Genomic DNA, 24,600 nt, shown 5'->3' on the forward strand with positions numbered 1-24,600 from the left:
AGGAGATGCAGTCTCCAGACAGTCTCCAGACTAGTGTTGTCAAAAATGTAGATTTTGTTTTTAATATATATTGATTCTGAATATATTTGAAACGGCTTCAATACTCATTGAGTCCTTCAAGCAGCGACACAGACACACACCGTCTATTGTTGTGTTGTACAACAGGCAGTGTGCAATTTTGTTAGTGGCTAGTGGCAGTCTCTGCATACAACATGAGCATGTCCATGCAGTGTGATGCAGCAGTCTGTGTCTGTGTACTTTATGTATGTATGTATGTATGTATACACTCTGTTGTGTTGAATTCTTTAACAGCAGATATTGTTTGTCCAAGACAAAAAGGGGATAATAAAAATGTATCTATCTATTGGCCACACTATTTTTATTCTCTCTTATTTCCAACAGTAAGTTGACACGTGCCGCTGCAGTGCCCACAAGCCCCACCTCCTGTCACTCACTCGCAGTGCTGTCTTCATGTCACTAGTCTCATTCACTCTTATTTAATGTAGTCATTTGCAGGTATTGTTTTTGTGTGAGCTCATTAAAGATGGCTAGTGCAGAGCTTCCGCTACTGGTTTTGATTGACAAAGAAAACAGCAGAGTGCTGTTTGGAAATACTTCACATTTGAAGCAAATGAACAAGGAAATTATTATTATTATGATTATGCCTGTGGATAATATATGAATGGTATTGAATATCAATATTATTCAAGGTATTGTATTGAAGTTAAAAATTACAGTATCGTGACACACTACTTCAGACACCAACGTTAACTGTTGGTAGGATGGGATGTTGGTGGGATGCAAACCACGTCAAAGTCAGACGTAGCGGTTTTGCACCGTCATAATTTGCATGTTCACAAGAGTACGCCTGTCAAGAAAACGTTAACAATGATCATTTTTAAATGTTTGGGGGGTCTTTTTTGTGAGGAAAACAGTGTCCAAAATCTAGGTGAAAAACAGCATTTCACAAAGTAAATTCTTTGGTGAAAATCTGTAAAATCCTATTAAATCCTTCTAAATATTTGCAATTGGATTCATAACTCCACTGCCTCCCATTTGGTCAAAGTGAGTCAAGCATGTACTGTACCTGTAGTATGTGTATTTTTTTGTGTGCATACCATGCTGGCTCATATACAGACAGTAGGAAAGTGAAACAGGTTGAGGGTTGAGAGAGGCAGTAAGACCCAGAGGAGAAGCAGAGAAAAAGAGAGAGAGAGACAGAGAGAGACAGAGAGGTGGGAGGAGAGAGGAGGAGGGACTGTGTTCACTCTATGCATTGCAGCTCGTGGTGTTAAAATCCCAGTGTGTGTCTCAGCCTGCCGGTGCAAGTGTGTACATCGGTGCGTCGCTGTGTGTGTGAATGTGTGTGTGACTCCAGCGCTCTCTTTGCGTACAACAGGACGAGATGACATGACTGCGCTCGAAAGGAAGAAAGGAAAGGACCTGTAAGGACTTCACACACATAAACACGCTCACCTTTTCCCCTACATTCCCTCACACGCACACCTTTAAATTCCTACACTCCTCACTTCAGGGAAACGATAAGTTGAGTGTGTGTGTGTGTGTGTGTGTGTGTGAAAAATATTCCTTTTCAAGCAGCTTATCATTCAGACTGTAACAGCTGACTCAAACACAAACACATACACACAGAGGGTCCTGACTGTTATTTTTGATGCCTGCAGACGTGGTCAGCAAGTGTTTCTGCGTCCTGAGGAGAGTTCAGCTCCAGCCCTGACTACCAGACAGTCCACCACGTTGTCCGAACAACTCCAGGTAGGATTTAGTCTTCTATTCTCTTCTTTCTTGTCCCCGCTGTCTGAACAACAGGATGCTGTATGTTTCATGCTCTCTCTTCTCTCTACCTTCTTCCTTTCAATTTTGTATTTATTTTGTCCAGTCTGTAACAACTACAGCGGCTGGGATACATTCCCTTCAATATACTGTACTCTCCTAGTTTTCTTTTCATGTAATCAGTCTCAAAATCCCTTTTGAGATGGAATTTTCTTTTATGAGCTTCTTATCTTGTCCTGTCCCTCAATCTCCCTCTTTCTTTATTCCACACACACACACACACACACACACACACACACACACACACACACACACACACACACACACACACACAAAAGTAACTTTTGTCTGGCGGAGGTAAGTTTCAGCTCCTGTTGCTGCAGCTTTCTCTGTTTCTCTGTTGATTTATTCGGTGAGATACGTATTACTTGCTTGGGGCTTGTGTGTGTGTGTGTGTGTGTGTGTGTGTGTGTGTGTGTCTGTACAGTGTGAGCACAAGAGTGTGTTTTGCATGTGCTTGCATTTGTGATTTATATTGCAGAGGGATTTAATGTTGTTGGCCGCAAAATAGAAAAAAAAGAACGTTTGATTGGCTGCCAGTGTCGACATGTTCCGCTCAGATCCAATTACCTCGACTCACAGAGACGCAGGCACATGTGCACGCACATTGATGACACACAACCCTACATGCACAAATTTTGCCATTCATACAAGAAAGAGATAAACAATCACATAAACAATATGAAGAAATGCTCATTAGTCGTGTAGTCTGTGTTGCAGGGTAAAGATCAATTATATGCACAACAATACAATTATATGAAACATTTTACTTATTTAACCTTTTACTGGAGTGTGTGTGTGTATCTGTTGTTACGGTGCTAATGTACTTCTGAGTCAGCCCTCCACATACGCATTTCCGCAGTCAGTCGTTGCTGAAAGTCTTGTCCAACTGCATTCCTACGCGTGCGTTCTTGTTGCTGACTCCTCGTTGCTGAAACATCCCCGATATTGTAATACTTTCTTTGATTTGCTGCTGGTGAATGTGCAGCGTGTGCAGCGCCACCTGCAGGAGATGCATTCAAGAATTACACTTGTTAAGGTTTCAAATGTGTGTTTCAAGGAATAACTTGTGATCAGAGAGGTTTTACAGATTTGTCTCTTGAGGTTTTGATGTGTCATGACTCTTGTCCTCTGAATTGACAAATTATGACAAAGATGTCAAGGTGTCCACAAAGGCTTGCATGTGGGCTGATATGAATCATATACAGTATATATCATATATATAGTGAATGTATGCATGGGTTTGTGCGTGTGAGCCAATAATGGGGTAAAAGCATCAGGTTAATCTCTTCGCAGTCTCCAGCAGAACAGATGTGAGGATTAACTTGGCAGGGCATCGGGGTTTGTGCTTACGTGCTTGTGTGTTTGTGAGGGAGGGACTGCCTACTTCCTCTAAAATTACACAAAATACATCTCAAAAAAATATATATATATATATATATATATATATATATATATATATATATATATATATATATTTTAAAAGCTCTGCTGTCCTCGGCGTTTGTGTGTCAATGCACATTTTTGTTTCATATTCCTATACTGTGCTTCAATCTGAGCCTTAAATTATGCACTTTCTGTGTAGTTTGTGTAAGGCTCAACAAGTGTGTGCACCTTTTAAATGACCGTGAATCACCGTGACAATGCGCTTACACAACAATCTCTTTCGGGTAGACAACTGGCTGTTGATTCGAATTGTGGAGATATGTGATGTAACGTTTAAAGATATATATAAATACAGAAGTCTGACCTATCTGACATTTCTGCTGTGCTTTTTTTGGTACTGTATTGCTTTGCTAGTATCTTTGGTAAACCAAATTTAATGTTCGTTACAAACAGTAACATCTCACCGCCTGTCGGTCAGATGTTTCTCATTCAGAAAATATGGTGTGTTAAAAGCAATGAAAAATTCTGGGCTGAATATTGATGCGGAAAAAGGCCATTGGAACATAAACACAATTATAATTATTTGTGTGTTGTGTGTGTGTGTGTGTGTGTGTGTGTGTGTGTGTGTGTGTGTGTGTGTGTGTATGTATCTGAAAATGACCGAATGATGAAACTTGGAATAAAAACAAGTGGCACATTGTGATGACTATTGCATTACAATTGCTTGTGTCTGCCTGCCTTCGTGTGCGTGTCTGTCCTTGCAGGTGGAATTGTTATTCTGATCTGACCACAACGATTTGATGTTATTATTCCAGATCAGTGTTTCCCTTGTCGGTGTGCATACAGTCATAACACTAAAGGCAATTAATTTTATTTCTTGCTGTCATAGTGTTTCTCCACATGAATTCATTTTAAACCACATACTGAATGAATGAATTTAGTAAAGCTGAATTTAAAACCACCAAAATTCAATAACAGTAAGATCTTCAACAGCCACACACCAGTGGACCATCAATATTCTACATGGTCAATTTTCAGGAAGACATGAAATTGATAAGCTTGATATTCAGCACATTTAGTCAAGCACACACAGCAATGGAGCCCGTTGTGGGTGAGCATTCAATGCTTAAGATTGAAACAGATTGTCTCCAATGGCAACCCAGGAATAGTGACCTATGTAGGTAGTGTACTACTGTACCAGAGAACCATTGTATTACATGACCTTAAAACCTGCAGAAGTAGTGGATCCTGTTTGGTGGCTGTAGTATTGTTACAAAAAAAGTAACAATACTACAGCCTGTGCCTTACATAAAGGTGACAGCACAGCACAGCTTGTCACATCCAATCGAGATCTAAATAACACCTCAGTGATACTTGAAACCAAAAAACGTATTAATCTAATGCTGTAAGTACAAAGTCTTCAAACTGAAGGCGAAGATACACAGCTCTGCTGAGCATACAAAACAAAAAGGAGAGTGAATCTCTTATGGAGTACAAAGTGGACCACAGTATTACCACATTTTTGTGGCCACATACAGCTCCAAATAGTGTCAGTCGTGCAGTTTATATCCATCAAGTGTGTCCTCCTCTTTTCGGTTTTATCGCATTGATCACTGCTCGAGTTAAAATACTGGAAGCAGGATCTACAACGTTCTCCAATTCCCAACACCGTTATTGAGAACAAACGCTGAGGGAGTCGAAGATAACAGGTAGGGCTTGACATGCATGAGTAGGAGCTGCAGCAGCGGAGAATGTGCAGTGAGTTGACAGCTTAAATCGATCGCCCATTTGGTAATGGGAGTAGGCGAGCTTGGTTGGTGCATCAGCCGATCTAGAGCACAGCGCAAGTTGAGTGGTGTGTGTGAACTAGCTTGCAGACTTTGTTTAATTTTCTGTATTTGATCAGAAAAAGTACAGTATTGTGTCCAGACAATTTCAGTGTCTGGGTTTATATTGCATTATGAACATACTGTATATGCCATGATTTCAAATGAGAAACATGAAATCTAAGTAATTTGTTTGTTTCTTTGTGTATGTGCATATAATTAATTCATATGGATGGATTCAGCCAGGTTTGTTCTCTATAAAGTAGATAAATGCACATAAACAAAATTTTCTAAGAAAGTGTTGTGTCTTGTGTACATTTCTCTTTTAAATTTAGGATTTGCTAGCTAATTTTGTCCTCCATCTGATCATGGTGAGAGCACAGAGCAGCCCTTAAAATACCACCCACCTGAGCTGCATTTCAAAAGAAAAACTCTCCTCTATGCAGCAAAATTACTGATGAGTGTTGATTCCCAGACAGAGGAAACAGACAAGATGGGCATCCAACAGTAAACATTATGCATCAATAATAATTTGTAAATAAAACACCACAAAAGTCAGCAGATATCAGCCCTCTGTATGTGTAGCTAAAGTTGTATGGATCTGTTTAGTTGGGTCTACTTTCTTGAACCAGTAAATTAATACATGTTGGGAGCTTCCTACTGTTTTAAGCTTTATTTATAGTGAACATCATATATCCTGCTGTAAAACAAGGTCAAATTGTTAATTTTCATTTGCTTTTAATGTCTTTGTACAATTGTGAGTTAAATGTCAGTTTAAAGTAGGGCTGTGCAATTAATTGAATTTCGATTTCAATTTCGATTTTGGCTCCCAACAATCACCAAAATAAGAGAAAAAAAACGATTATTTTGCCATGTTTTGTTTTGCAAGAACACTCTTATTTTGAATTGTGTTCTGAATGACACGCGCATGCGCACATCTGCCCCTCCCGAAGACAGTCAGGGAGGCAAGTCGTGTGCATATGATCCGCTGGAATTTAAAAACTCAGCGCGAGTAAAGATGGCAGCAGCATTTGGTGAGCAAAAAAAGGCAAAACCAACTCAGTTGTCTGGGAACAGCTAATGTTAGCTAACCCTTCGGTCCCTCTGCCTTTGCCCCCCCCGCTGTATTCTATAGACGTTGTATTCCCCTGACACGCTGTATTCACTTACTGTTTAAAACTTTTTCCAGCTTAGTGGGGGTGCATAAGCATACTGCTCAAAACCAACATGAAAAAACATAGTAATGTTCCCTCAGCATTTAGTTTTGTTGTTAAACTGTATGTAAATGAGTAGGGACGTTAAATCACCTGTTTCACGTAACGTTACTCTAAGGTACCGTCTATGTGCTGGATTTTTCCTAAATTTAGCTAGCAAATAAGCTCATTGATGGCGACATTATTGATATTTTGGCACAATGTTTAGTAATGACAGTAGTAGTGGTCATAGTGAATGAACATGTGATGTGAGATGCACATTGTGTTATGTCTGGAACTGTTCATTAGCTGTGTAACGTTATGTGTGATCTCTGTAAAGCTGAACAGATTCACAGTAAAACAGATTTTATTCTGATTTTTTCTTTCTGTGAGATAAAGGACACTAACAGATTATACCCTGGACACCATCCATTATATCCAAATGTTAATGAGTAATCGTGTTAAATAATCATGATTTCAATATTGACCAAAATAATCGTGATTATTATTTTTTCCATAATTGAGCAGCCCTAATTTAAAGTTCACAACATCATTCTTAGAGGTCGACCGATATGGGTTTTCTCTGGCCGATGCCGATCTTTAGGAATCAAGGTCAGCCGATGGCCGATAAATGCTGCCGATTTTTTTTGCCCGATATTTGGCCTATATGTGCTTGTTTTTATTTGAAAGATAAAATGTAACACTAATATACACAGAATTTCTCAACAAAAACATTTATTGAACACTTCACCAATATACACTTGTATAATTCAATTAAAAATGTATAATTTAAAAACATACTGTATATTGTATAAATAATATATGAAAAATATATTAAATAAACGAAACAGGTAAGAAGAAAATAAACTTTGTCAAATAAACTTGTAAATGAAAAAATAAAGTTTAGTGCACTTAGCAGCATTTATTAAACTTCTGAGAATACAAATCTGCACATCTTCACAGAAAGTGACGTTATTATTAATCTCAACACTATTTCCTCCTAACTCCTGTTGAATCAAATCAGACTAGGGTTATCTAAATTCAATTCTTGTTCACCTTGTTTGTTAGATCATTGTTCATTTGTTGAAGTGTTGTATCTGTGTTTTGGGGATCCTACTGTTACATGTCCTGTTGCACTCATTAGGATCAAAACTCTGAGTTGTAATTTAAAACTCGTCCAGCCAATTTAATAAAATTAAGGGTTTTATTCATGCTCGAGTCCATAGATGCAGTTAATGGATACAGGCACGGAGAACTGAAGGCTCTGTTAGCAACGATTAGCTCCATAAGTGGTTAGCAGTTAGCTCCGTTAGTGGTTAGCTCCAGTTAGCTCCGTTATAGGAGTGGATGAGACTGCCACGCACAGGGGTAACAACCAGGCTTTGATAAATGACATTCGGGGAGCTTCCACAGCGGTGTGGCCGCGGTGTTTTGTACGGTTTTATTAGTACAGTTAATCCCAAGGCAAGAACACCAGCAATATGCTAGCTACTACTAACGGTAGCGTCGGAGCCTGAAGTGGTTGTGCGAGACACACAGCGCAAGAATTCACGAGGGGAGGGGCTGGAGGCAGGTGGTCTGAGTGCGCTGTAAAAAATGTCGCCTATTCATGTTTTTAACACTAGGCTGCCCGCAGATGCGCCTGCCTATTAATCGGCTTGATATACTGGGATATTGGCCGATGCCGATTATGTACAAAAATGCCAAAAATCGGCCGATTAATCATTCTGTCAATCAGGTATGTATTGTGGTTGGCTTAAAACATTACTCAGGCTCAGCCTATGAGAGTTTACCAACTACAACTGGTTTAATCTCTGATAATACTGTGTATTTATATGCTTGTGTTGAGTAGCTGTAGCTAAAAAACATTTTAAATGTTATTACCAAAGTTTTTAAAGTTTTAAGCAGTAATTTGAATAATAAAAACCTATGATTACAGTTATTGTAACTGAAGAATATTGAATATATATTCTGTTGCATGTGATTAACATAACATAATCATATAAGTCTTTTGACTCAGATATTTGCAGTAAGTCTGGAGTTAAGGGAAATATTTCCAGCCTTGCTTCTGCTTCTGCTTTTCTGTTATTTGGTGCTGGTTGTTTGGAGCCTTTATAATAATAAACACATGTATTATTTGTACCCGTTCCAAAGTTAATGGCATATTGGGCTAAAATATAGTTATTTTGTTTATTTCATCCTTTCTCCTGCTGTGGTGGCATTTCTCCTGTTGCAGGGTTCACAATGGCTGAATGATGCAAATCCAAACACAGGGAAGAGAGTGTTTTAGTTAGTGTGCGATTAGGTGCTATTGAGTTCAAAGTGAGAAGAAGACATTTGCACCATTGGGCTTTGCCTGCCACAGTGCTTTGAATCGCATATTCTGATAAATGACCACCGACACAAGGGCACCTTAACTTCACAACAACCCTCTGAGAGTGCTATATATATTCGTGTTTGTATGTGCATGTGTCAGGGTAAGGGATTTTTCTTTGATAAATGGTCTGCGTTATTCACTGCTGCTGAATTTGATCTCAAGTGGATCCCTGCAGAGTATTGAGCAAGCTCGTTCTCGCTTTCCTTGTGTGTGTGTGTGTGTGTGTGTGTGTGTGTGTGTGTGTGTGTGTGTGTGTGTGTGTCTACATACCTATACAGCCCACTAGCCTACATGCATCTATCTGCAGGTAAAAGTATGGTATGGTTGTATATTTGCTAGTGTGCAAACCCCCTACTGACTTGCTAAACTCAAAGAAGTATGAGTAGGCACTTGAGTGCCCTCCATTCATTCAGAAGGGCTAGCTAATAATGACACATTCACTGTCTTTTGGCTGAGTTAATACAATTAATAACAAGGCAAGAGCAGGCAAAGTAGATGCACACTGAGAGGCAGCACACAGTGTTGCAGTGGGTTATTTTTCTTAATCAGGGTCTTGCATTGTGTTTTTCTTAGAATGGCTGCAGGGCATATACGCGCTATATAAATAACATACCATTTGCCATGTACAATAGAATTAGTCTTTGGCTTGACTTTCTTCCCTTGAACATTACATATTTTATGTTGTTGTTATTTTAACCACCTTTTTCCTATTTGGAATCCCTCTTCACTGCAGTCCTTGTCACTGTTACAGCTGGTAGAAAAACGCTGGGTTTCTGTGGTGGAAAATGACTGTTTTGTCTCTGCACCACTCGTGCACAGAAATATCAACTCTAGTCACTAGTTTTTAAGTATATATAATTAACTAGCAATGACTTAGTCTATACAAAGAGAAAGTCAAATCTCTCCTTGCTAAAACATTTTATGGAAAGATGACATGACCATCAACTATTGTCAAGATTATTTTTCTAATGCCAATGAGTAGCTCATGCTTTCATAGGCGTCATAGTCATAATCTATATAGAAGCCATGTAATCCAGACTCACTAGCTCAGTTTTTGCTACATGATGTGACTTGCCACTTCTTGAAACTCTCAAGTTTTATAAAGAACTATTATAACTTGCAGATAGTATTTAAAAAAAAAAAAAAAACATGATTATGCAACTGCATGCCATAAGTCTCAAATAGTTTAAGGGAAATTTGACATTTCCAGTATTGTTGTTTAATCTTGTGTTTCCTCTACTTTCAAAATCGCAAGCAAAAACTAATAAAAATTCCAAAAATTGAAATTATTACTGGTATGTCTAAGTGAAGGAGAAATTATCAATTTGTCTATTGTACAGCCTACTTTACAGTAAATGATGTCAAGCTATGAGAGAGAAGTGAAATTGTCAGGCTAGAGGGCACATTCACCGCTTCAAGCTAAACAGAAGAAAAAACAACTGATGAGTCATCATTCACGTCATGTAGGCAGAAAGACTATAGAGAAGTTCTCCTTCTGCAACTTCTTATAGTGATATTCCACCTAAAATCTCTTTCCTTAGCATCAAACATGCCTTTGTAGGCTTGAAAAGTTTCTTAACTGAATGATAACTGCTGTGGTCAGAAAATGTTTTATGTGGCCATATATCTACATGTAAACCAAATGTATAAAGACACAAGTCCCTTGTTTGCTCATTCACTATTCCCTACATGATAGACACTGAATAGGGTTCATCTTTTTTGGTGAAAACAGATTTATACCCACATTTTATGTTCTCACATAAGTTACCTGCTGCAAAGGACACTGATCACAGTGGTTAGTGGTGCTGTTGTGATGGATACAGATCAGAAAATCTTTGTCATAAAAAGTGAAGAATATTAAGAGAAAAAAGGTTGCTGATAATGAGCCCTGTAATCAGATTAACCTATAGGGATGTGAATTAAGCCATGCACGAAAGTTAGAACATTTCTTCACTGTTTCTGAAGCCAATGTATAAAATCTATCTAAAATCTAAGGTGGGTGGCTTGCCCACGCTCCTTCTACAAAAAGAGTAGATGGTTTTCTCTTCAACTGGCATCGCTGCAGTGTAGCTCACCACCAGAGAGGCCAAGTTAGATAAGGATGTGAGTGCAGAGGCAGGCGAGAGAGAGAGAGAGAGAGAGCATGAGTAATAGACATTTTCCTAACCACAAGAACAGCAACCAGATGGATGGATAGATGGATGGATAGATAGATAGATGGATAGATGGATAGATAACACTTCCAAGTAACCCTGTGGAAAAGGATGCATTTTTCACTTTTCATTTATCTTGTAATATCTTGCAGTGTTTTTTGGGGGGTGTTTGTGTGTTTTAGTGCTTTTCTTTTTCAGTCCCATTCAATTTGCAGTCCTTTCATATAGCAGCATTACTGAATGGAGACTTTAAGGGGAGGGAGAATGAGGGGAGGGAGAATAAAAGGCAGAGAAGAATGAAAAGAGCAGAGGAAGTGAGTGAAAGAACAGCGAGAGAAGAGTCAGTATGCTATGCAATTTCCCAGAGGGATTGAACTAAAAGAGAAGGGCGTGTCCCTTTCTCTCTGACTTGCTCACAACCGGTTTGTGTCCGCCTGTGCAGGCAATGTACGAGGGGGTTCACCTACACAGTGTGCCACTCTCAGTATTGACCTTCATGTATCCCTAACATGCTACAGTTTTCCCATTCGTTTTCAATTTCAATAACCAGCCACTTACACCAGAAGTGTGTGTCTTTGTGAGGGTATTTATGTGTGTGGGTGTGTTTTTATTTGTTGTTTAGATGTTTTGTCACTTTACAGTATCACCTTTTTAGATCTTAGTTGACTGACTTATTGATCTAATTTGCACCAATGATGGAGATTGATCTTCCATTTCCAAACACACACGCACTTCCACACACACACCTACACATTCATGCAGTCAAGCTAGCGCTTAAAATTTTCCATAGTCACAGAGGTCAGCATCCCCCAGGCTTATGTACCTTTTACTCTAAAAGCTCAGCTGTGTCAAGGGGGATGCATCAACACATGTGAGTGGCTTTTAGATATCCCTGTGGAGAAACTGACAGTTAACTGCAAGGCAAATATGAGCTTCTATATCTCTATGGACAGTCAATGTAAAAATGATTTCTATTTTGCACGCCAAAATGTCCAGTCAGTAAATGTTTGCACACACTTGAACATATTCTATAACTCACACAATTACCATAAATGCTTATTGCAAAGCACTTTATTACTTTTTATATGCATATAAAAGTGTGTATCTACCTGTTATTTTATGCAAGAAAGCCCTATTAGTAAGAAAGTTTTTTTGGGAATATCACAGCTGCAATGTCTCCAGTTTAATTCTGGCCAGGAACCTTCCCTTCTCTCCACTGTGCTATCTAAGCCAAAATGCAGCTAAAATATAATAAAAAAGCCTGTACTTATTCCACCACCACCAGCAGCATCCCCACTTTCAGACTAGTCCTGTTGGGAAAGTTTCCCCAAGATACTAACAGAGGGGTCTTATCCATGAAGAAAAGTAAAAACATGAAGTACCTCTATTTAGGCAGAATTGAAATCCTACAGTTGTACAGCTTGTTTATCAGTCACTAGTCTATATCGACGACGATTCATTTAGGGGATTGCTCCAGTGCTGCTGGAAGATCTGCCGGATGTCCCTCATTTTTGGCCCGATGTCTGTTACCTTCCACTTTTTTTTTATGAGGACTATGGTTAACTGCTCCTCAGATCTCTGCATGGTAAATCTACACTGCTAGCTAGACTATCTGTTTTTTGTTGCATGACTAAAACAACTTTTGAACAAGCACATGTTCCACTAAAACAACTTCCTTCCCGAGGCTATTTTGCAGAGAGACAGTTATTGTGTCCGGAGCTTTAAACCACCCAAGACAATTGTGATTGGTTTAAAGAAAAGCCTAATAAACCAGGGAACTAATCAGTCACATACTCACTGTAGCGTTCACTACGTCATGGGTGTTCAACAGCGATGTAACGCAGGTTAATAGGTGGGAGGGACTTACCTGATTGAAGTACGGGCCAGTCAAGAGTTGAAACGTGGACCAGTAAGATCCCAAAAGAGAAAAAAGACAATGTGTTAGAATCCAGAAATGAATGAGCATGGGCTATAAACGGGACCGAGTACTAGTTCCGACATGTTGTCTCGTCAGGAGAGATGCGCCACTGGTAAGCTGCTGTTTCGCTACATTGAGCTGCGGTTTAAGTTTGTTTGTCTGTTGCGCTACTGCTGTGCTGCCGATGTGTATGTGCGCGATTTGTATGCTTGATAACTGTTACGTTGGTCACGCTGATAAAACCTTATTTGCAGTCTGATGTTTAACGCTGTCGACTCGATAGTATCCGTGACTATATTCCAGTAAATGTTTGAAATTGGTGCGTCTCACTGTCACACAAGCTACTTGCTGGTTGCGGTGCTGGATGGGAAATGTAGTCAATTGTTTTACATTGGTAATGGATTGCTGTGCACAGCGTCGCTATCTAAAACTACACTCACTGTTTTCACTTTAGACCAACATACACCTCTGTGGTTTTGGGGTACTGGTTTAATGTGTAACATTGATATTGATGTGCAATTTGTGTTTAGATATATGTGCTTTGTTTAGTCATTGAGTTCAAACACTATGTACATTATAATATTTATAATATTAAGTTCTGCCTAGATTAAAATTTATATTCTCTATATATACATTTGTATATTATTCAGAATATGATATATTAGGTCTGTGGCTAATATTGTTGTTTACACCATAGCCTTTCTATTTCTACAGGTTTATAACCTGCCATTTGTGGACTAAACAACTGTATGTGGACAATCAATCAGTGTAAATAAAAAACCACAACGTGTCCTCTCCTGATGCCCCGTTCGGTGGGGAGATTCTTAAAGAACCGAACACTCACTCTGTCTCATGTCAGGCTCTTGAAGCGGTGAGAATTAGTGATGTTACGTTCTGTGCCGAGGATTTGGAGCGCATGTCGAGAAATCATGCAGTTTTCCATGAAGGCTTGTATCGTTTTAGACCAATGACGTCATTGATGACGTCCGAAGCCTCGCTGCCCGTCCATACCACGTGACTGGTTTAGGAAGTGGTTTAATTATACATCACAGATCTACACAAGCAAATTCCAGTTTTAGAATACTAATATTGCCCATCCTGCAATTATTATATTATGATCAAAGAATTGATTTGCACACATTTGATAGCCACATTAATCTCAAGGCAATTAGTTTATTGTACAATGTTATGTTATGTTATACAATCATTATATACCACCAGAAATCTTAAAGATACAGGGTTTGATCATTAAATATAGGTTTTTTCTTCTCCTTCTCTTTTTTTCTTTAATCTAAGAATGTAACCTGATGTAACCTGGTGTTGGCGGTATGCACCTTAAAATGTTTGTGTGCGATCCGCCATGAATCAGAGAAGGAGTAGAAAGAGGAGAAGAAGGAGAAGGCCCAGCAGACTGCATGGAACCATGCCAGAGTGTGGAACACTGATGAGCTCAAAAGAAATAAAGGTTGTAAGAAAGACGATCCAAAAAGTAACTAATTGTGCGCGCTACGAAAGATACATTGTTTCTGTCAACTAAATAAATATACAGATGTATATAAAAAATAAACACTTTGGCCAAACAAAGTGCCAAACAGACTTAAAACTACACCATTTCACTGCTCTATAACTCTTTGCAGATAATGGACTCACATTGCGGAAGGATGACTTGTTTGATATGGTGGGTGGGGATGTTGTTCACAGTCATCAGGCCAAATGTCAGGTAGGAAAGGGAGGCCTTAAAGCTCAGCATACGCTCTGATATTTTCGTCAGAGTTTAAATGGGAGTTATAGCAGCGAGCCACCGAGTGCATCGAGGCATCACCAGCGGCATATGGGCTGCAGCACGAGAATCATATGGTGTTTTGATTAGGAGTTTCTGCCTGAGGGTGTAGCTGCTGTCACCTGCAGTGTTGATGCAGAGGTTATGACGGTTTTATCGGTGATAACACAAATATTTGTGTGGTTAACATTATGTGAAATTGAAGCACAGTGTTACTCTGATAAATAATTTGTGAAGTCGCAAAAGCTGCACACTGAGATGACTCCCCTTTGCTGCTCTGACTGAGAATAAATGGACCAGTCAGGCCTCAAGCAAACAGATTCACATCACAAATACGTCTTCCCCAGTTTCAAATTTTGATGTGTACAGCTTTAACATACAATTATCCTGAAAAAAGTTTGAAAATTAATTCTGAGAGGAAATTTGTGTAGTTCACGTGCAGTGCGTGATTGATGTCAACAGACGCTTCATAAATGTGAGTTAAATTAGCTACGTTATGTGAGATATACCCATGTTTTCATTGAATCTGCTTTAATAAAGCACTTGAAGTTGCAGCTGTTTTATTGTTTTATGTGCTTGGGTTTGTTTTTGAAATGTAATCTTAAATTGCATTCCTGCTACTAGTGTAAAAGAATAATCTTGTCTGGAGAGAAAAAAAGCATTTTCTGAAAGTTTTTGAAAGAGTGTGGCGCAATTGTGTTAAATGTAAAAAAATAATGTGACTTATTTGAAAGAAGTGGAAGTAGACTAAACATTAAGGATGGGTATCGCCACTGATTGATTTCCCAATTCGTTCCGATTCAATATTGATTTGATCAGGGATATTTCAGTTCCAATACAAATATTTACAAACTTTTTTTTTTAAGCTTATTTTTTGGGGCTTTTCCCTTTATTATAGTGACAGTGGATATACATGAAAGGGGGAGAGAGATGGGGGATGACACGTAGCAAAGGCCGCAGGTTGGATTTGAACTTGGGCTGCTGCAAAGGACTCAGCCTACTTGGGGCGAGGGCTCTTACTGGGTGAGCTAGAGGCCGCTGTGTTTATCAACTCTGTTTGGCCTCCATTTACTTACATTACCTTGCAATTGCGTGTGAATTGACACCGTAGGAAGTAGTATGAAAGAGCAAAAATCCATGTTGGTCGGGGTGGAGAATGGGTAAAACTCAGGACTTTCACCCATGGGCGAGCGGGGATCGCGTCCCACGTTTAACTACGTGTCCTGTGTGTGATGTTTCCTTCCCAAATTTGTTGTTTTCCTAATCCCAACCCTGTTCTTCTTTTCCAAAACCCAACCAGTTATTTTCCTAAACCCAACCTGCGTGTGACGTTTCCTAAACCCAACCGTAGCCCTGTGATAACACGTAGCCTCGCGATAACACACCACGTGGCTTTAGAAAGTGCCACGTGGCATGTTTACCCTGTGACGTTGCAGACGTCTAATTGCGCAAAGAACCAAAAGGCTGGCCACTGGAGACTAACCGTGTTAAAGGTCACGCAGCCACAAGGAAAGGCATATATTAAAAGATAACCTAGGGATTTAATGAATCAATATCGGATCATTCAAATGAAAATCGATTTGAAAGAGAAAATTAATTTTTTTTAAAGCCCAGCCCTACTAAATATACTAAGCACTTCATAAAAAGTACTTTAACTTTAAAAGAATATAAATTACAATTACAAACAGACCAGAGTGGGTAATATTGTACTGAATCAGCTATAAAGCGGCCTGGCAATCAGCACTTTGATATGTGAGTTTTCAAGGCCACAGGAGACCACTAAGAGATGCGAAGAAGAGATGTGCCCAAATTGCAGGTGTATCAGTCCATTCAACTGAAAAATTATTTCATGAGTGAAGAAAATGATAACAGCAAACACAGACAAACTGCTTTACCAAAGAGAAATAAAGATTTCGCTAATAGAAACTAACCAAGAGCGAATGATGAATGCAAAGATGATTTATTAACTTCATGAAGAGAGTTTATGTTATTTTGACTAACCTCTGTCGACCTGCAGTTGGCCCTGACTTTGACATAAGCTATTGGATCTTGAACAACACCGAAGCTTTTCATGTCTCTACTGTCTGCTCGTCCATGATGCAACTTGGCAGCTCATCAACCAAAACAAAAAGTTAACTAGGGGCGTCTCCATATTAAGACATATCACACACATTTCCATGACAACTAGATACTCTTGAACTTCTTAGAGCTACTCATCCTTTGAAGAGTCTTGCCATGCTGGGTTTCAGGGGCTCAACTGCAATCCACGTCCAAATATATAACTGCTAAACCACTCGACAGGCATGCAGAACAGTGTGTGTCTAATGTGTCATTCAGCTTAAACGCAGCTAAAATGTCAGAGTGATGTTGACGCTCTCCATCTCTTCACTTTGTTTTTATCAGGCATGGACCCTCCAGCTCTTTACTCTTGATGTTTACGGGTTCAAAAACATTACTAAATGTATTCACACTCAGTTATTTAATACATTGCAGGTAGTTTCAGCAACAGGAGCCAAATTTGAAAGAACCCATTCTGTTAACACAATGTAAAAAGACTGAAAGGCATAAAACCAAACTAATGTGTCCCAGCCTGTTAAAAAACGGAAGGATTTTGTTGTGTTTCCACTCATGCCACTTTACATCCACAATGTAACTAAATGCTTCCTGAGGGCTGTGATATAAAATGAAAAATAAATGACAGAAATTTATTCCAGTACTGATGGGATTGCTAACTCAATACACCTTATTTCCAGACCTAAAACTCATTAAAGATTTAAAAAAAAAAAAGAAAGAAAGAAAAAAAAAATTTAAAATTTTATAAATAAAGGTATTGAATGAAAGATAGCAACCATCATGTAAAATCGTCATCATCTTGATCAGGTATGTGTTGTCAAAATAGACAAACTCCTACACCAGCTTCACCAGCTGTCCCGCGTCGGCAACGACCCCAAACAACACAGAACATTGACCCTGCCAAAACACCTGCGCGTGAAACATCCGAAAGAATACGAGCCGCGCATCCACAGACAACAGCCAAAATGTAGCAACCCCAGGTACGGCAAAGGAAGGACCGACACAGCTAAAAACTTGTGTTAACCAAACAGTTCCTCTCCCGGGCTGTCAGCCGTTATTATTTCTTTATTTGAAAGGGGACAGTGAACATTAATCAACATTAAAACAATGTAAATGTGCCCGAGTTAGCTCAAAAGTGCTAATTTTCATCGGTAGTTCCCCAGTTCTCTCTACAGTGGAAGCAGAGCGACCGAACGGCCGGCTTCTGCTCGTTAGCTAACGTTAGCTTTCTAATTTCACCCACCCAACATGCCTTCATCATACACTGGTTAGCGAAAATTTGCCAAACAAAATTGTCACTCATCTGGTGATAGCGATGTGAAAAGAGCGTGTGAATTCAACATTAAGTTGTTACATTTAACTATTTTAGAGGCTGTGGACGTTGTTTACTTCATTAATGTGTTTGCTGTGTTAATGGACTAAGGATGGGATTAGGATTCGGTATTCGGTTTCGGATTTGGCAGAATCGTAACCAGTGGATTCAGTATTCGGCCGAACCCCAAAATCTGGATTCGGTGCATCCCTAATTTTTACTTTGTCAGGAATCTACTGACTGTTATCAGTATTATTAATTCCAGCTGTTTTGTCTTCTACGTTGGAAAATAATAGCACTGAAAGTGTCGGGTATGATGGAATCAAATGCCAGTAGCCTAAATGAAGTGGCAAGACGTGGATTGAGTTTTTGACATGCATATTTAATGCATTATCAGTTTTACAAGCCTAACAGTCATCTCACTTTTTTACTGCTTCAGCCACCTCATTATCACACTCTCAGTGACATAAACTGTAACATTTCTGCTTTTCACACAATTTAATACGTGAGTGAATGTATGTGTATGAATACACACTCAGCACACTGAGAGATTAAACAATTAAGCCTTTACATTAGTGTATTATCCTCCTCCACTGACTTTATGATGCAGCAAATTACTGTGTCTTTGCTGCTGTGTACGAGTCATCGCTTTTAGTGTGACTGCCTGTGGTTAGTCATCAGTTTGTATGTATATAACCTTGCATCAAATGTATAGGATTTATAAAATCTAATTTAGTCATCAAATGTTCTCCACCTGTAACACCTGCATGTATCAAAATGCCTTGAAGCTATTACATATTTAAAGCAACATTGCGTAACATACATTTTTTTTTACAATTTTTTTGAATAATCATTTTTGCTACTGTTACAACAGGCTAAGCTAACCTTTACTCTCTTTTGTGAACTGACCCCAGTTTATGAAAGCTTTCACAGTGTTTACTGTTCTCTACACCCACCGTGGGATAGCTTTTTTTTCTGTGTTGTGCCATAAAGAATTTATTTCCTGCTGCTGTGTCTTCACTTTGATCTTTCTGTATGTTATTTTTTGCTATTGCTGGTCTTAAAACAAGCCTTGCACAGTATTGTAAAGAATGCAAGCCGTTTATTGAAATTAATTCAAAATTCATTTCCTTGAATGCCTTTCAGCCTCTTGTACTTTTAGAGTTTTTCTCTACTCTACATGTAGACTAAGAGGACAATGATCATAAAATTAATACTTGTAGCTGTGTTGGAGAAATTGGTATCTTCCCCTGCGACAATAGATTTCTCCCTATAAGATCATCTGAACTTTTACCTTTTTTCTTCATATCTGAGATACAGGTAAGCCTGATGTCTGTCACTGATATGTTACATCAAAAGTTTAAACAACTCTTCTGCTGTTTTTTAGGCCATTTGGCCACTATAATGAGAGAAATACTATCCAAAATAGCAAAATGTGCCCATGAAATACAAGAAAGATATGTATGTATGTATGTATGTATGTATGTATGTATATATATGGTTTTTCAATTACATTTTGTAGCGAAACTAAGTTGCTGCCTTTAGTATGTTTATTCTGTAGTGTAGGAAGTGGCGATACATTGGTGATTGGGGTTGATGATGGGCAAACAAAGAACTGGAATTTGATGCTTTCGCTTAAATATTAATGAAAATAAACACCTCCTGTCTCATACTTCAAGTCACTTTTTCTAATTATCCAAGACCATGAGTTTTTTGCTAAACCAAGTGCTTTTAAACAACATTTAGCAAATTGGCAACATTTTCTCATTATGTCGACAATACGTGTAGTGATATGAGTAGTATGTAAACGTAATCTCTAGGAGAAAATGTTGCACAAACACCTGTTTTAAAAAAGCACCCTGTGTCATATTTCATCATATTTCGCACCAAATGTTTCCTTTAATGAATGCAAGTTGGCAAGAGCATGTTTTGGCACAACACAGGAAGTTATGTGTGCTATGTTCATCAAAGAAGAAGCAACATTTCTTTGGTGTAAATAGAAGAAGAGCTGGGTTGTTAGTTTGAACTACAATAGCTTCCAAGTGTCCACTTTGATTCAGCAGCTGATTGCCTCCCAAGTGTTATGCCAGGCATTACAATACAGTGTTAAGTAAGGTTAATTACTTAAAGAGCCAAGAGTCAACCAAACATCAACGAACCTTTCCATGATCTCTAATCCCTGACCTGTGTGGTTTGTTTTATTTCACCATTTTCCTTTCTGTCTCTGTTTCCGCTTTCACTTCCTGCATCTCATTCTGTTTCTGTCCATCCATTTCTCCATCTGCTGCTCTGCAGCCATCTGTGTCTCTGTGTCCTTTTCCCAGCATGCACTTACACGATGCATCACTCGCCTGTCAAGCCTTTACAGTCAATTATCTGCATCTTCCAAAGAGCTAATATTATTGTTTACCCTGGCATTGATTAGCCAATAGCAGCCAGGTGGCCATTGATTATACCACCAATTGTATTGCTCCCTTGAGAAATGGGCTTGGGGGCAGTTACGAGTCACACAAATGCACACGTTTACAGGAAGACAGACAGACAGGCGGGCAGACCGACAGGCTGGCAGCTGCGTACATAGATTACAATAAAGAAAGGAAGGCACAGACAAAGCAAACACAAATGTCCTATAATATAATAATCATGATCATATTACGACGTTTTATTATGATATTTTGTTACGGTTCCTTATTACTATGCTGACAAAATCACATTTATGCCTCGGATCTCGGAAATGCAGTTAAACTGCTGGCACCTGTGCTGAGCATGACAAGCACGCATACACACACACACACACACACACACACACACACACACACACACTCACTCACTATTGGACAAAAGGCAACATGTTAAATAGCAGTCCTGTTTAATAAAATCAAATGAGAATGAGATATTTTATCTATTCTAACCACACTCTGTGGCTCAGAAATCTTTTATCAAGACAATACACCCAGTACACTGTGTGTGTGTGTGTGTGTGTGTTTCACTTATTAAATAGGCCTTGTCTTGTTCTGCTCTTTAGGAAATTAACCTGACATTACTCATCTATCAGGATTACTATCCCTCCCCTCATCTTGTCTTTACCTCCTCTCTCCTTTCTCTTTCCCTCACTTCTGCACTTTTTCCTCTCAGTGATTCGCTATCTTTCTTTCTTTTTCATATTTTTTTTCTGTCTTCTCCCTTCTGTCTATTCAGTCTCAATTCTTTGCCTGATATGCCTCATTCAGCCGCTTTCTCTGATCCTATTCATCTTCACATTCCACTCAACTTTCCATCTTTTCTCATTTGCCCTCACTTTTTAATTTCTTCCCCTCCACCCTGTTCTTCTTCTAAACTATAATACTTTCTCCTCTGTTTCCATCTCTCTCTTCCTTCCATCTGTTCCATCTCCTATTCTCTCACTGCATCTGTGTCTCTCCTTCTCTATTAATCTCTAAATCGGCTTCTCTCCATCATCTTGCTCCATTCTTCTTTTCTTACTTATCTTTTGAACCACCCCGGCACAGCCATTCATCTCGGGTGCATTCAAGTGCATCTGAACTTCAAGCTGAAACGGTCACTGAAGCAGTTTTCAGAATTTGTGTTAATGTGGAACTCAGACGAACTGAAATCAAACGTTGTGGAACACGTTAAAGCTGCTATGCATTCAGAAAAACAGGGAATAATAATCTGACAGTGCATTCATTTTATCGCTTGGTTGGTAACACTTTATAACCGTTATTAACAGATGGTAAATTGAGAGTTAAGTAATCTTTAGTTAATTGTCATTTTACTGTTAACAAACAATGAAATTGTAATAAAAATGTTTACTGTGGCTGGGTTGACTCAGTTGGTAGAACAGGCGCACATAGAGGTGTATGCCTCGACGCAGAAGTCCAGGGTTCAAGTCCGACTTGAGACGTTTTCCTTAGTAGTGCTGTAAATGAACAGTTTATTGTTACACACATTATATCCCTCATATACTATATTAGGTATCAGGTAATGATTACAAAATGTAAACCTTTAAGAAACCATTTTTAAAACATCTCTAAACATTACATAGCTAGATGGACCAGATATTCCTAAAGGCGCTGATGCACCAAGCCGATAATCGGCCGTTGGACAGCCTGGCGAGGTCAGCGACTCAAGTCTGTTCTGTGTGTTTTGTGCCGTCATCCGTCAGAGGGGCCGTCTGCTTTCATTTTGGCCAATTTCACATGTATAATCGGCGGGGCGGGCACCGCCGGCAGTCAGATTCAAATCACCCATCTGATTGGTAGAGTGCTAACCCGGAAACGGGGAGCGGAATGAACGTGACTAGAGTCTCTCAAAATCTGACGAAAATCTTTTAAACTGACCTTTGTTGATCTGAAATGAAGATAGATTCAGCGACTGCATGGCCTATTTCTCGCTTAAATGTTTTCAGAAATACGTTTCGGTGAACTATTTTACATTATGAGATTGTATTCTGAACAAGCCGCCATGACAGTCTGTCTTTGAATTTCCGGAGAAACCAGACCCACGTGACGCGTTTGTCCAATCAGCTGCCGGTTTTAATTTTTTGGCGACAATACAGATTAGCGCCGCCTGCTGTTATGGAGACGTATTACGTCTCGTCGCTTCGGCGTGTTCCGAGGCACTGTTTTGACCAACTCGGGGAGACTGATCAGTCCAACTGCCTTTTCTGCCGAGGGTCGGCCGTCTGGTCAGTGTGTCTCACTTTTTTAAGGGTTACTAGATGGCTTGTAAACCGTCTATAAAAAAATTTATAGGACAGCTATCAATCTGCTGAAAGAAGTCCAGATAACTTATCAGTTGTGGCAAAAAGTGGGGAAACGTGGATCAACTTCTGTTCTCCAATTCCAGCAATGACCGCAGATCTGGTGAGCGCCTCTCGCTACATCTAGTAATCCTTAAAAAAAGTGTTATGAAGATCTGGGTCCATCTATCTATGTAATGTTTATAGATATGAATATCTGGGTCCATCTATCTATGTAATGTTTATAGATGTTTTAAAAATGGTTTCTTAAAGATTTTTTAAAAAATGTACCCGATACCTAATATAGTATATGAGGGATATAATGTGTGTGACAATAAACTGTTAATTTACAGCACTACTAATAATTAGTAAACATTTTTAATTATAATTTCATTGTTTGTTAACAGTAAAATGATAGTTAAATGGCAATTAACTAAAGATTAATTAACTATCAATTTACCATCTATTAATGACGGTTATTATAAAGTGTTACCAACCCTGCGATAAAATGAATGCACTGTCAGATAGGGCTGGGCAATATGGTTGAAAACTGTATCACGATATAAGTTTTTCATATTGGTCGATATCAATAATTATTGATATTTTTTATGACCTATTTAAAATAAGGACCAGGAGAAAAATATATTAAATTTAAACATTTTTATTTTAAACTTAACCCTGCTCTGATTATAATCCCCTCAGTTATAAAACCAGAAATGTCAACACAACCATGGAAAACATTCAAATAATTAAAATGTAAACAGGTCTAAAATCACAATGAACACTTAACAATTATTTCTTAACATTAAGGTGCAAAATTAAAGAATAAGTAAGAAATGCTTAATAAAGTGTCATAAAATAGTGCAAAGTGTTAGCTAAATATAAGAAACCTGAGAAGGAACTATTTTCTGCAGGTTTAGTGCTAGGTTGGTAACCTGGCTTCTGGACAGTGCCCAGCATGTCTGCCTCCGTTATTTCTTTGTAGTGTTTAGTAAGGCGCTGATGCAGAGTACCTCTCCATGGTGGTCTGCTGCTTGTAGTGTTTAGTAAGGCGCTGATGCAGAGTACCTCTCCATGGTGGTCTGCTGCTTGTAGTGTTTAGTAAGGTGCTGATGCAGAGTACCTCTACATGGTGGTCTGCTGCTTGTAGTGTTTAGTAAGGCGCTGATGCAGAGTACCTCTCCATGGTGGTCTGCTGCTTGTAGTGTTTAGTAAGGCGCTGATGCAGAGTACCTCTCCATGGTGGTCTGCTGCTTGTAGTGTTTAGTAAGGCGCTGATGCAGAGTACCTCTCCATGGTGGTCTGCTGCTTGTAGTGTTTAGTAAGGCACTGATTCAGAGTACCTCTCCATGGTGGTCTGCTGCTTGTGCCGTGTTGCAGCTGCAGATATTGTTGGACGTTGATGGTGAATACGGCTGTGCTCCAAAGTGTGAGCGCGGCTAAAGTGGTAAAACAAGTTTATGGTGTTACCAGTGTTGGTGGGGACGACGGTCTGACGACATTGCTCTGACTACGGTCAGAATTATAAAATCCCCAAAACTGCCATACTGACTTTTCCTGTTTTATCAACGATTTCCTCGCTCGCTGCGGCACTCACTTTCCACTCCACGACGGTTCTGTTATTGAAGAACACGAGACAGCGATGTGGCGCAACCAAACATGATACTGTTACATGATTGGCTGTAAGAGTGTCACTCCCTACGTTGCTAGGTTGCCTTTGTTCATGCAACCAAACTTGATTCACAACCTCTGGTTTCTTCTGATGAAGAAAAACAAGTTATCAAACGTTTTATCGACCGCATTTTCTATTGATATTGATTATGTGTCTATTGCGATACATATTGTTATTGTTTTATCGCCCAGCCCTACTGTCAGATTATTATTCCCTGTTTTTCTGAATACATAGCAGCTTTAACGTGTTCCACAACGTTTGATTTCAGTTTGTCTGAGTTCCACATTAACACAAATTCTGAAAACTGTTTCAGTGACC

The 24,600-nt window shown here is 39.1% G+C and overlaps 1 protein-coding gene across 1 annotated transcript in view; it reads left to right on the top strand.

The window, feature by feature from the left end:
- Nucleotides 1-1,330: 1,330 nt before the first annotated feature.
- The window catches only part of pde2a (phosphodiesterase 2A), a 116,973-nt gene continuing 93,703 nt past the window's right edge, over nucleotides 1,331-24,600 (top strand). The window contains exons 1-2 of the mRNA XM_028573481.1: nucleotides 1,331-1,445; nucleotides 1,683-1,773. Coding sequence (XP_028429282.1) covers nucleotides 1,411-1,445; nucleotides 1,683-1,773 — 126 coding nt within the window. The 5' untranslated portion in view covers nucleotides 1,331-1,410. The remainder of the gene's footprint in view (nucleotides 1,446-1,682; nucleotides 1,774-24,600) is intronic.

This window comes from Perca flavescens, chromosome 3, assembly GCF_004354835.1.
Source record: "Perca flavescens isolate YP-PL-M2 chromosome 3, PFLA_1.0, whole genome shotgun sequence".
In the NCBI taxonomy this organism is placed as follows: domain Eukaryota; kingdom Metazoa; phylum Chordata; class Actinopteri; order Perciformes; family Percidae; genus Perca; species Perca flavescens.